This window comes from Emydura macquarii, unplaced genomic scaffold, assembly GCF_026122565.2.
Source record: "Emydura macquarii macquarii isolate MOO-44397 ecotype Brisbane River unplaced genomic scaffold, CSIRO-AGI_Emac_v2 contig_2676, whole genome shotgun sequence".
Lineage (NCBI taxonomy): Eukaryota > Metazoa > Chordata > Testudines > Chelidae > Emydura > Emydura macquarii.
This window is the reverse complement of record NW_027132813.1, coordinates 38,988,333-39,001,366: the sequence shown is the minus strand read 5'-3', so window position 1 is coordinate 39,001,366 and position 13,034 is coordinate 38,988,333. Positions and strand designations below refer to the sequence as shown.

Genomic DNA, 13,034 nt, shown 5'->3' with positions numbered 1-13,034 from the left:
CCTACTCCACCACAGCCTCAGGGAGAGTGGTTTTTGAATATACAGCTGCAAGTAGCTTGGGTCTCAACAGCCAGTTACAGGGGAAGGAGAGGAAAAGCATCTCCATCAGATAGTGACTGGTGTACTAGGAAAAATGTCAATGCCTACTTGGGTTCTCCCCCCATTCACCTCATTACAGGAGGTGCAATGAGTCAACTTCTTTTCTTCAGTTAACTACTATCAACCATTGTGGCTTTCAAAGAAATGGGAAGAAACAGAAAATCAAATTGCTAAAGGAAAATCAGTGCAATAGTTAATTGAACAGCTGTAACGCTAACCCTTTCTGCCATAGTGTTTTACAAACACTAATTTGCATTAAGATTAGCACATCTGGAAGAAATGCTCAAAGCTTTTGAATATTTAATTGTGTCACTTAGCAAAGGGCTACTCACCTTTTTTGCATCAGACCTAACAAACTACATGTGAAAGTACACAATCTGCTTCAGTGGTTGATGAGAATCTGTGAACTACTGTGTAATATGACCCAGAGAAACAGAAGAGGACGCTGCTATCTAACTCCAAGTGCCGAATTCGAGAGAGTAAAAGTAAAAAAATAAATGCAACAATAAAATAAACCATACAACTTTACTTGAAATGAAGTTGGGTATCATGGCAATGCATCACAACCTCGGTACTGTGTTCAGACTACTCATAGTGACGTTCCTGACACTTCTACATTGTTAAAGGGAACAAGCAACTTCTAACGGGAAAAGCAATTGAAAATACCAGTGAGCACTGATTTGAAGAGCACCTGTATTTCTTCCCCTCCTACAACAACTTTAATACTGCATGACTAATTTAAATAAAAACACAGTAACCAAAATGACCCTTTGGCACAGCTCTCACTTCACGAACAATGATGAAAAGCATCCCAGTATTGCTGAGTCTCACTGTATTTAGTGATCAATTTCACTTTGACATTTCTGTAAAAGTTGAAAATGGTATTGCTCAGAGTGCCTTGCTGGATCTCATCCTTCATGCATCCAAAGACCGGCTGACAAATTCCATCTCTGCTAGAGGAATTACCTGAAATATAAAGAGAGAGCTAGTTACCACTAGCTGGCTGAAGTCCAGGTAAAGAAAAGCTATGTTTGCATTGCTTAATAATCTCTAGGTATGTCTTTGAAGTGTAAAATGTTATATATACTTTTAATCACTTGTTCTTTGCTAAAAAGTGATGGGTTTTATTCTTGTTCCCTAGAAGCTTTGGAAGGAAGCAAGTTCCTGTTTGCAACTCAACAAGTTGCAAAGGAAACAGCAAGAGCAGGTTAGGCTGGATATCTTCTTATAGATTAAGCTGAGTTGTCACTAGCTAAAGAAATGTACCTCTTAGCATGACTGTCACCATACAGTGCTGCAAAGAAAACAGCTTGAAGCAGATCACTGACAGCAAATAATTCAGAGCCATGTGTGTGAAATACAGGCCTCAATTGAATACTATAGCAGTATTATGTGCATCAGAGCAGTACCAAGGGTATATGTATAATGCATTTGTAAACCCAGGTCTGGGACCCAGGCTTGTGGTTTCCAAGCTGGCACTTAAGCATCCACACTACATTGTAAATCTGGGTTTACAGTAGCTGGACCCAGATCTCATAGCTGTGCTAATGAGTCCAAACTGCACTACACAGGCGTTCTGACTCGTGTCTGTGGCTTGAGCTGTGCCAAACACTCCAAAATGACAGGGCTGGGACCCAAGTCTCAGCAGAACTCACGTTCTGACCACCCCCACCCCCAGCAGGGTCCTAGGACATGGCTCCTGAGTCCTTGCTGACCTGAGTCACACTGATTTGTGTGTGGATGGAAGAGGAGCTTGGGCTCTAACCTGAGTTGGAATCCAGGCTGTGTGCGCAGTGTAAACACCCCAAGAAGACCCAACTGAAATTGGGGCTCCATGGCGCTAGGCACTGTACAAACACATGGCATGAAACAGTCCCTGCCCCAAAGAGTAGACAAAACAGAGAACCCTCTTTTACAGAGGGGGAACTGTGGCATAGGGCAAGTGTGACTTGCCCAAGATCATACAAAAAGTCTGTGGAAGGGCTGGGAAGTGGCTAGTACCTTAACCACTAGATCAGCCTGACTCCAGCCTCTACAGCTTGAGACTAAGATGTCGAAGTATTGAAGGGGCTGGGATTGTTTTAAGAGAGGTACTGCCCACCACAAAAATAATTTACCAGGTTTGGATCCTCATAATTTGAGCCAAATTTATTCTGAGTGTGATCTGGAACAAGCAGTGTTTGTCAAAAAGGGCAGCTTCAACACCCACTCATCTCCTTTCAGTCCCCTCTCTGTGTTTTTTGCAACAAGGTTCCCTCCTCCCTGGTTTGGAATCTGAGATGCTGCTCCCCATTAATTTATATATATTTTTTGAACCCCCCCCCCCAAAATGAAAGATAAGGGGAGAACAGGAGAGAGAAAAAGAGAGAATGATGACATTGCCAAAACATATGCTGTCCAGTAATCAAGAATTTGCATTATAAAAACATACACATACAGTATATTTCAGCAATGCCATTTCTGTGTCACAGATTCACTCAATAGGTCTATGAAACTTATTTCTTTCAACATACTGTGTAGTCAATCCTCCTGCTCAAAAAACTGACCATAATTTTAGCTCAGTGGCACACATATAGGTCAAATGTTTTGATAGACATAAAACCACCAAGAAGAGAGCTACTGAAGGTAAAAGAAAAAGAGCAAGCATGGCAGGAGGACAGAAAGATAAAGGAAAGGAGGCAGTGAGAGGAAAGAAGAGCAACACCTCAGTTTCTATCCACTGAGGAGTAAATCAAAGATTTCTAGAAAGTGAGACAAAATCTTTTCAAATTGGTCTGAGGTCCCGCCTCTCCGAAACATTACACCCTTTTGCTGCTAGATCAGCCAAGTCAATGTGTGATGTTTCTATTCCCTGGAGGCAACCTGCTCTTCGATCTAAAGCCACGTCTACACAACAAACATCTGCTGGCACAGCTATGTCAGTCAGGGGTTTGAAGAAGTGGGATCCCTGACTGATTACTAGGCTGGCCAAAGATCCTAAGTACAGATGCAGGTATATCGGCAAAGCGCCCTTAGTGTAGACATGGTCTAAGCAACATCAGCTGTTTAGCTACAAGCACAATAAAGAACCAAAGCTTCCCATGAACTGGAGAATTTCCAGAGCATTAGGATATATCCCATGAGAGAGTCCCGGGAAGCAATTTTTAAGGATATACCCATTATCCACCCTGGTGCCTACAGCTCTGCCTCTATAGCTGGCTGGGCTAGGCTTTGGCACCCACCACAGTTCTCCTTCCAGCTGCCCTCACTCAGCTCCAGTCTCCTGCTATCTCTCGAACCCTGACATGTTCCTCTCTGCCCAGGTAAGAGGCCTATTCCATATACAAGGCACCAGAGCCAAGGTACCTGGAGAAGAGTGAGTGTTGGAGAGAAAAGAGGAGCAACCCAGTGTCCATACCCCTCACTTGATTCCCATGTAACCCCACTCTGTCATCAACGACAGCGACAGGCCTCCTCCTTCCTCCCCTCGAAATTGCACGTCACAGGGGCCTGGGAGCAGGCTACAGGGATTCCTTTAGGTGGATTAGAGCCACCTCCCCCTCCCCCAACAGTCTCCACCCATCAGAGGCCCACCCTCAGAGCAATATGGGCCAGCCATTTCATCCTGGGTGCTTTTCTCCATCTTGATCTCCCATTCCTCCCAGGTTTAGCTCCGGCGAACAAAAAGGGGAGCAGCGTATTGCCACCTGACAGTCCAGGGCTCCAGGTGGGAGGACTGTGAGGAGCAAAGCCAGTGCTTTTGACTAGGTTTGAATTTCCTCCAGCTGAGTGAGCAAAATGGTTGTCTAGCCCCAATTGTAACAAACTAGATGGGAATGCCAGCTGTTGCCAAGGGCTTTCAGCAAACCTTCTTCCTTATTTCTTATTTCAAGGGCACGATGGAGCATGCTGCTGAAGAACATTGAATAGGCTAAGGAGAAGTCTGCTTAGGATCAGAAAACCAAGTGGAGGAAAGTATCTCCCTGACACTGCATTTCTGCTAGCCATTTGCTTACAGTACGGCGCTACCACTCCCATCATGAAGTAGCCACTGCCCCAAGGGAAGACCCACACCTGAATTTTCAGTCATGTTTTAACAACAACGTAAATGCTGGACTAGAAAAAGACACAAACATTTGTTCCCTATGCTGCAGCAGGGTTAAACCAGACTAGCAATCAGAGTGTGTGTGTGTCCCCTTTCAGCTCTAGAATGGACAACTGTGTTAGTTAACACCTATTAAAACATGACTGAAAATTCAAGTGTAGACATACGCTGGGAGAAGAGTTGCATTTGCAGTCATTGCTTTTTACTTGAAAGTCCAACAGGCACCGAAAGGCCGAATTCCAAAGTCACCAGGGAAGGATTTAATTTAAATCTACTACTGATTAATAAAATATGTTTTTAAGACTCCTAATATAAGCACCGCAGGCAAGAACTCCAACATCACACAAGGTGTTTGTTCTGCAGTGTGTAGCAAGCCTCAGTTCTAACACTTCACGGCTGTTAAAAAGTACACTCCTCAAGTTTTAGGGAAGGGTATAGGGAAGGAATTACCTTCCCCACCCCACAGAGGAGGCAAAATAGAGTTAAACTCTCTCACAGCCCTAGGATGTAGTTTATGGAAATATCACATTAATTAAAGCAGAAGCAAGCATAGTGTGATGGAGTGGAAAGAGACAAGACACGGTTTGGGGGAATGCTTAGTTCCTACTAGCTCCCCCCATTGCAGGGTTACCCTCTTACAGGCTGATTCAGGAAAGCATTTAAGTGCCACTGAAGTGGAGAGGAACACTCTCCTGAATCGAGGCCACACAAGTTTTCTCTGAGCATGGCCATTTAAATTGGGAAGAGCCACACAGCTGCAGCTCAAAAGTGATCTTTATACAATGGGCTGCTGCCTGCTGCATCTCCCTTTCCCGCAGCTGGCAAGTATTCTTCACTCCTATTATGCCTCTCCCTTCTTATTCCTAAGGCACTGGCATGTCCTCACCCAGGAAGGGGGCGGGGAATTTAAACTGGAAATGCACTAACAGTAGAAGGCCACAAAAATAGTAGGAATTCTGCCCGGACCCACTCTCTTGGTTAACAGCCAGGACCAATAATGAGGGGAAAGTCCCACCAGGCTGGGTGGATGTGGTTAAACAAATGAATTGAATGGCTCTTGGGGCAGGGTAGGGTGGAGTGTACCTTTCCAAAATGTTTTAACACAGTTCTGGCCGCTCCACAGTCAGAGTCACCAGGCTAACACCCCATACACTGCTGTGAATGTTTAGCCCATTCTGACAGCATAATGTGGGGATGGAGAAGAAAACACACAGGATGGAGGCCAGGGAAGAATCCCCTAGACAAGCTGTGTATTGCGGCCAAGCGAGAGTCTGTTATCTATTGTTCAGAGCCTTCTATGCTAGCAGCTAATGCTTCATTTTTATAAGTCATGTCATTTGCTCTGGCTTTGGGTTAAGTTCTCCTAGGTGGAAGCCTTGGGCTGCTGTCTCTGCTTCACAGCTTTGGCAGCCCGTGTCATTGTAGCAGTGAGGTTGCTCTCAATCCTCTCATTCACTCTGGACCAAATCCTGCAGCCTGACTCAAGCACTGCTCAGTGAGAGTCTTGGCAGCAGGATCTGACCAGCTTAGTAAATAGTTCTCTGAAATCTTGGGCACTCTTGTCATGCTATATTACAGCAACAATCAGAGGTGTGGCTTGTCAAGACAAGATCAGGGCCTATTGTGTGTGGCACCACACAACTCTATAAAGATAAGTATCTATTGGACTCTATATTGTAAGAGGCAAAGAATTTCATAACTACCGGGGAGATGACAGGAAGAAGATACCACATTATCTGAGCAGTTCCTGAGGGTATCTGAATGCTGAAGCCTTTGTAGAGATTCTGCAGGTCGATGCCTATATGTCGTCTCATGCGTTTTTAACGTTTATAAGGTAAAAGTCTCATGAATTTAAAATTCAGTGCTCCACCCGCAACTGCTCCTTGCAGTCCTTGTTTAAACACCAAGTCCTATGGAACAAGGATAGCTCACAAGTCTTACAGAAAGGAAAAAATAAATAAATAAATACACAAATTTAAGCCGCTCTAAACAAAATCCTTTTTGATTGACCAACACCAATCCTTTGGGAATATTGTCCATGGTGAAAGATCTCAATATTGCATAGCATAAGCTGTTTGCTGGTGGTAAAGTTTTACTTTGCCACCCCAACAGGAAACAGTAGTTTGAAATCCCTAGAGAATCCAACACATTCTCCCCTCCACCGGTGAGGGCTTGTAGCTGCTGCTCTAACTCGGCACAGTCCAAAAACCCATGGTGAAGTAAGGCTTCAAGCCTGTGGAAGTTAAGTAATTCTCTGGTAGGTCCCACTGCTCCTTCCTCCCAAGGAACACAGCTTTCTCAGGGGCTGTACCCCCACCGTCTACTCCGGTCATGCTTGAGCCTTCCCACCCCAAACTCCATGGGGTGTAAAAAGCTGGGAAGGGAGAGAAAATGCTCCTATGAATAGCATTAACTTGAGCTGTCTTTCCCAGCAGATTTCTTGCCAAGTTTGGAAAGGAGCATGCTGCACAGTGGTTGCTTTCCAGCTCCACCCAAAACTAAACACACTGTAGCCGCAGGGAAGACGCCATGTGGCTCCCACTCATGAAGGCCATATGTAGAAACATTGAAATTGCCATTCCTGCTCAGACCAGCGATCTATTCGGTCCTTTACCATGGCTCTGGCAATGACCACTAACTGGTGCTACAAGAAACCTTGTAGCAGACAATAACGGAGCAACCTGCCACAGAGGAAATTTTTTCCTAGCTTCAATCTGTTAGTTTTTGAATTATGCTTTAAAATGTTGTGCATCTGATCTAATGTAACTGTGGATGTTCTAATTACCCACACAAATATCTAACGATTTTCTGAAGCCTGTCATTGGCCTCAATAGTATTCATGTGGCAATGAGTTCCACAGGTTGGTTATGTGATGTGTGAAACACTATTTGCTTTTATCAGTTTGAAATTCTTTTCATGTTAAGAACAAGAGCATTTAATTGTCTTATGAGGAAAGGCACACAGGAGCTTCTGATTCACTTTCTCTAAGCCAGTCGTTACTTTTGTATACCTCCTACATATCCACTTTTACTAGTCTTTTCTCTAAAGAGAACAATCCCAAATCTTCTTCATCTCTTCTCACATGGAAGACTCTCCATCCTTGTAATCAATAGTGTCATTTGCCTCTGAACTACTTCTATGTCTGCTGCAAGTATAATGTTTGAGAAAGGATGACTAGTATTCCACACAGTATTCTGGTTTATGGTGGACCATTGGTTTATAGAATGGCATGACAATATTTTCTACCTCATATGTTACACATACTGCCACTGTTGGCTTTTTTTAAATTTTTTTTTATTTATTTACTGTCATTACACATCAAGCAGAGGTTTCATTGAGATGATGTCCAAGTCTTTTTCTTAAGTGGTTACATTAGTTTAGCACCCAGCATACAGATTGTTGACATCGCTCCTTCCAACATGCATCACCTTTAATTTGTCAGCAGTGAACTTCATCTGTGTCATTCTGCTGTCTACACACCTACTTGTTAAATCATGTTTTTGTGTTATTGGCAAGTTTCTCCCCTCATTTGCTGCATTCTGTTCAGCAAAAGAGTGCGGGACTCGGTGATTTCTCACGTCAGAATGTCTAAGGTTTTGGAATTTTCAAAAGAATGTGGCCTTCAATCACACAGATAAGTCTGATTTCCAGATTGGGCAAATTCAAATGTTTATCCTGAGAATCACCAAGGAAAACTAATGTAAGAAGAGATATTCTTTCACATTTGAGTCCTTTGCTTACCCACTTAGCTTCTTTTGCCTGGGCAACTGTTTGTTGTGTGTCACCATCCTTTATCAGGCTGTCACCCGCAATTGTATCCGTAGCTGCCAAAACCGATTTGTACAAACGTTCTGCATGGCTTTCAAGTTCTTCTGCTTGTTTTGCAATTAATCCCAGGGTGTCCTTTAAAACTAATAAGTAAGAGCATAAGGAGATTTTTATTACCATGAAACTTCTACTGTAGTGAAGCCAACACAGAAAGCAGAGAGGAGTGTTCCAGCTACATTATATCAGATAGATTTGCATTACAAATAAAAGCATGCATTTCTAGAAATGCTGCATCTAGTGCCGTGTTTCTTAGCCTTTTCAATATAGGAATGCAATGTTATAAAAGAAAAAAGTTTTGGGTCCCCCAAGTTGAGACCCCCCAGGTCTAGGGGGTCCTGTATAGAGCACAGACATGCGGTGACTGCGCGGGCAGTCGGATCATTTTCAACTTAAATCTCTTTGAACAAAATTCCAGTTAGATTTCATTCCCCCAGGCAGTGGAGTATTTTTCAAAGATCTATTCATATATATATATATATATATATATATATATATATGTCTGTGGGCACAGTTGTTAGCTCTCTACTCAGTTCACTCCCCAAACATACTAAGGTTTTAAAAGGGCAAAATTTTACAAAAACAAACCAATACAAAATAGAATCCAAAAGCAAAGCTCCTGAAGGCTTACATGCCCTGATTTCTATTCCATAGGGAGGTATATGATGCAGTTGCCACTAGATCCTCTTATAGCAACCAAGTAGCTGGCAGATTTCATATTTTAGTCCTGGTACAGGAACACTTCTCCCCTTCCGAGCCTTCATCTGGAGCCAAAACAGCTCCAACACAAGCTGACTTTTACTAGGCTCTCTCTGTGCATAGCAAACCAATGTGCTATCAGAAAATCAGCATCCCTATCTGGCCCATTTTCTGTCCCCCGACAGCTGCAGCAACTTAAAGAGGTGACCCCAGGCAGGTCTCCCCACCAGGGAAATCCACCTGACACAGATGTGTTCTCCTGCCACCACAGGGCACAAGGCTGCCCTCCTGCGCAGCCCCTAGGTGTGCGTCCAGCTATTCTGTGCTAGTGGAGTGGCCCATAGGTGTCTATTCAACTAGGTCCTCACTTAGCACAGACTCTGGCTCTGATGGGGCCAGGCCAGGCCAAGAATTCGAAGGGTGCCATGGAGGCTTACAGCCATCTCTGTCTCCTCTTGTGTTACTTGGTCCCTTCCCAGCACAAGATTTACACCCCAGGCCACAGCCCACAGGGAGTTTGCCATGCCAGGGTTATCACGTCCTTAATGCAAACCAAAGTACTGAAACAGACACGGTGGCAGAACCTAAACTATTATATCTCCTGCTGCTGCTACCGTGCATTGGAGGAAGGGCAAAGAGTGCTCCGTGCCTGAACAGCTCAGCTGCACTATCTGCCAGGTCCAGTAAAGGAGAGGAAGGAGCAGGAGCAGTCCGGAGAAGGGGAAAAAGCAGCTGACACTGCGACCTTATCATTGAAGAAGAAATCAAGCTCTGCCACTGTCTGTCACCAGCAAACTTCAGGACGGGAAGAGATGTTGCCATGTGGTAACATCTCCAGCTGAAGATGAAGTTGGCAAGTAGCATGTTCAAGAGACGATTTCACAGAGGTACAAGAGAGAAGCACAAATACGTGGCTCTCCCATTAAAGAGCTGAGAATTATCTTTGACAAATGCCTTTTTATCGGAGGCGGAGCAGAGGTGGCAGATGACACTAGTCTAAAAAACTGTCAGCTCTAAAGTAGCTTGTGAGGGATGGCTTAAATGGAGACAAATAACTCAAGTAGTCTTCCATCAACTGGAGTCTGAACTGTGGTTGAGGGGCCAGACGCAGCTCTCAGACTGATGTCCCATGGATTTCACCAGAACTTACAAATGCACTGTCAAGAGCAGACTTTAGTCCCCAGACTATAAGTAAAAATCTCTCATTACCCTGCACTTAGAGCTCACTGACAAACAGCCCTGTTTCAAGTTATCATCAGTATTGCATAAGTTTATCAGTCACTTCTCTTTAAAGCTCCCACTAATTTTGACAAGCTATTGAATCTCTCCCCCACACAAAGCACAGCTCAGGACATAAATCTCAGAGTATGGCCGCTGCTGATGTTGAGCTCTTGCAGCCTTTGTTGTCTCATGCAGAGAGACTTTCGCCACATCCCGTCTAAAAGCAAGTCCTCTTACCTGGTGAATTCGATGCCATACATTTCAGGAGGGTTTCGCCCCTTTGTAACACACTCTCTGTCAGCGTCTGGTGATCAGCTACGTCTTTCTTGAATTGCTGCGAAGAAAACAGATTTTGTTTTTACAAGTGTTTTGGGGACCGTATGCCAGGATAGAAATGTACCACTAGCTGCTTGCATCATGCTGTCTTGAGGGAGACCTATGATCTGAAAGGACCTCAATATTCTTGATCTCCTGGCTTATGGGAAGAAGCCATTTTGGTGATGTGATGTGCTTGGTGTTTTGGGTAGAGCTGGGCCCAAAGTTGTCCCCTGGATATGAACTGTCCTTTAGTTTTTGGGGGTGCTTGGATCCTATAGTTGGACTCAGGATCAGAGAGAGAAGCCTAAGACAGGCCTATGACCTGGCCTACTCATCCCACGAAATGTATTCTCACAATTTCCAAAGGATAAATGCAGCCTTACAAATCAGCCCTGCGCATCACTCCTGCGGAGATATACGATACCTTACACATTCCAAGCACTTTAGGCAACACTGTTCTCTTCACAATCACCGTCGGGAGGTAGGTGGGTAAGTATTATCCTCCCCATTTTACAGAGGGAGGGTCAGAGAGAGCTCAGGTGACATCCCAAAGGCCACACAGCAGGTCATTGGCACAACAGCACTAGATTCCAGTTTTCCCACCTCCCTGAGAGCCATGCTCTAAACACGGCAGCACATTGTCTCCTGGAGGCCCCCCATGGGAAGAAGAAAATGAACAAATCCATCCACAGGTAACCACTTTTATTTTAAGAAGGATTACGACCACTAACGGTCCATTCATTCTACTGCCATGATTTCTCATCACATGCCAACACGAGTGGAATATTTTGTGTCGCATGTGTCCACTGCCCTAAAAAGACACAGAGGAAAGTTATAATATCTTATAACTCATATAATGTCTTGACCCATCTGTGCCCCACACAGGAAACGAAAGAGACAACTGGAGAGGGAGAACAATTAGTGCACCTGGAGGCGGGGCCAAGCCAAATGGAAAATGAAGCCCAGCTGGGAGAAGTGCTGGGTAGAGAGCACAAAGGGAGGAAGCCCCTGCTGTGAAGGCGGCTGCAGGAACGCCACAGTCCCTCTCTGGTTGCTAGAGAGTGGAGGAAAAGCCTCAAGAGGCAGATGTACAATAAGCCCATGGTGGGGCAGTGGGAAGGTCAAGGGAGACAGAAGTCCAGGGAGGCACTGAGCTGTTTGAGGCAGCAGACCACAGCTGCTCACCACAGGGTCCCTAGAGTGGAATCCAGAGAAGAGTCTAGGCTCCCCGACCAGCCACAGGGAAAGGCGGTGTGGAAACAGCCTGGGGAAGAGGAGAACTACTGAGTGTGGAACTGGGCCTCCAGGAAGAAAGCATGAGGACTGGTCCTGCTCTGAGCAGGGGGTAGGACTAGATGACCTCCTGAGGTCCCATCCAACCCTAATCTATGATTCTATGACAGCTCTGCAGAGCCCAGGAAGGGGTGGAAAACCTGCAGGGGAGAGAGCCTTGGTGAGGGCAGAGAGTTATGTTTATTTGAGTTTAGTTTATTGGATATTTTGTTTATCCTGGAAGTGGTGGGGAGGGAACTAAATGTGACCTGGCTGGAGGGCCATGTCATGAGTACAGGCAGATCACTGCAGCGCTGGAGTGGCTTGGCCACCATCAGGCAGCGCTAGAGGAGAAGAGCCTGGTATGCCACGCCCAGCCATGAGGGGTCAGGCCAGGGGTGAGTCTTATGACACTTGGCTTATTTGGAATGGGTAAAATCCATCCCTGTCGAAGGCCTACACACCACTTAACGTCTTCCAACAGACAGAGCTGTGGTGCTGGCCACATGCCTGGGCTCTGAGTATATGTATCCATGTAGCACATCCCTGAGAGGAGAACAGACTCATAGTGCAGATACCATCCCCAAATTTCCACCTCTTTGTGCAGTAACATACTGCAGGTAACTCAAGAACAATCATATGTATAAAGGAGAAGTGAGAGAGAATGTTAATAAAATACAACAATGGAAAAATAAGGTTCCCTCCCCCCAACCATATACAGAAAGTCTAAATTAAAAGAGAGTTAGAGCTACATAAAGCTGTCACACTGACAAAGATAGGCCCCCACCCTCGTTTCAAAACACACTTTACTGAAATATGCTGGGCGGGATTTTCAAAAATGGCCACAGCACTGGCCTACCTCTTCTCCCACTGAAATCAAAAGGCGCAGCTATCTGTCTTAGGTACTTACAAGGCCCTTATTACTGTAGTGTCTGAGCACCTCACAATCTTTAATGTATTTATCCTCAACAGCCCTGTGGGGTAGGGCACTGCTATTATCCTTATCTTATAGATGAGGAACTGAGGTACAAAAAGGCTAAGTGACTTGCCCAATGTCACCTAGGAAGTCTGTGACAGAGCAGAAATTGAACACAGATCTCCCAGACCCAACCAGTGGCCCAAGGCCAATACTGAGTCTTTTTGGGGCGGGGAGGGGGGGGGGGAATCACACCCCCTGAGTTTTTTAATATTTCCTAATAAAATACACATCTGGGGAGAAAAGCAAAAGATCAGCAAATATAGTTACCAGGTAACGATGTAGGGAGGTTTTTACACTTTCCATGTCTGGTCCGGGTGGAATCCAGTTGTCTGTAACTTCTGCTACTTTATATAGCCAATGAATTAGCTCTTCTAGCTGACAGCAAAATATCTACTTAGATGAATCATAACAAAAGGCATTACTTCTCTCTTTTTCCATAACAAAGATACAATGACATTACGACGTGGCCAAAGGATGCTTCATAGAATGTTTATTCCATGCTGGCTTCGAATCATTGCTCTTGAGGATCCTCGTTTG

At 44.8% G+C, this 13,034-nt stretch overlaps 1 protein-coding gene across 5 annotated transcripts in view; it reads right to left on the bottom strand.

Annotated features, from left to right (window-relative positions):
- Positions 1-244: 244 nt before the first annotated feature.
- The window catches only part of CEP68 (centrosomal protein 68), a 31,141-nt gene continuing 18,351 nt past the window's right edge, over positions 245-13,034 (bottom strand). For 2 of the 5 annotated variants that reach the window (XM_067565256.1, XM_067565254.1), the window contains exons 3-5: positions 12,765-12,887; positions 10,166-10,262; positions 7,461-8,094 (exon numbers count right to left, since the gene is read on the bottom strand). In XM_067565256.1, the coding sequence (XP_067421357.1) occupies positions 7,772-8,094; positions 10,166-10,262; positions 12,765-12,887 (543 nt within the window). In that variant the 3' untranslated portion in view covers positions 7,461-7,771. Of the gene's footprint in view, positions 1,066-7,460; positions 8,095-10,165; positions 10,263-12,764; positions 12,888-13,034 lie in introns of those variants that run through there. The other 3 variants (XM_067565257.1, XM_067565255.1, XM_067565258.1) reach the window with 3 other exon arrangements.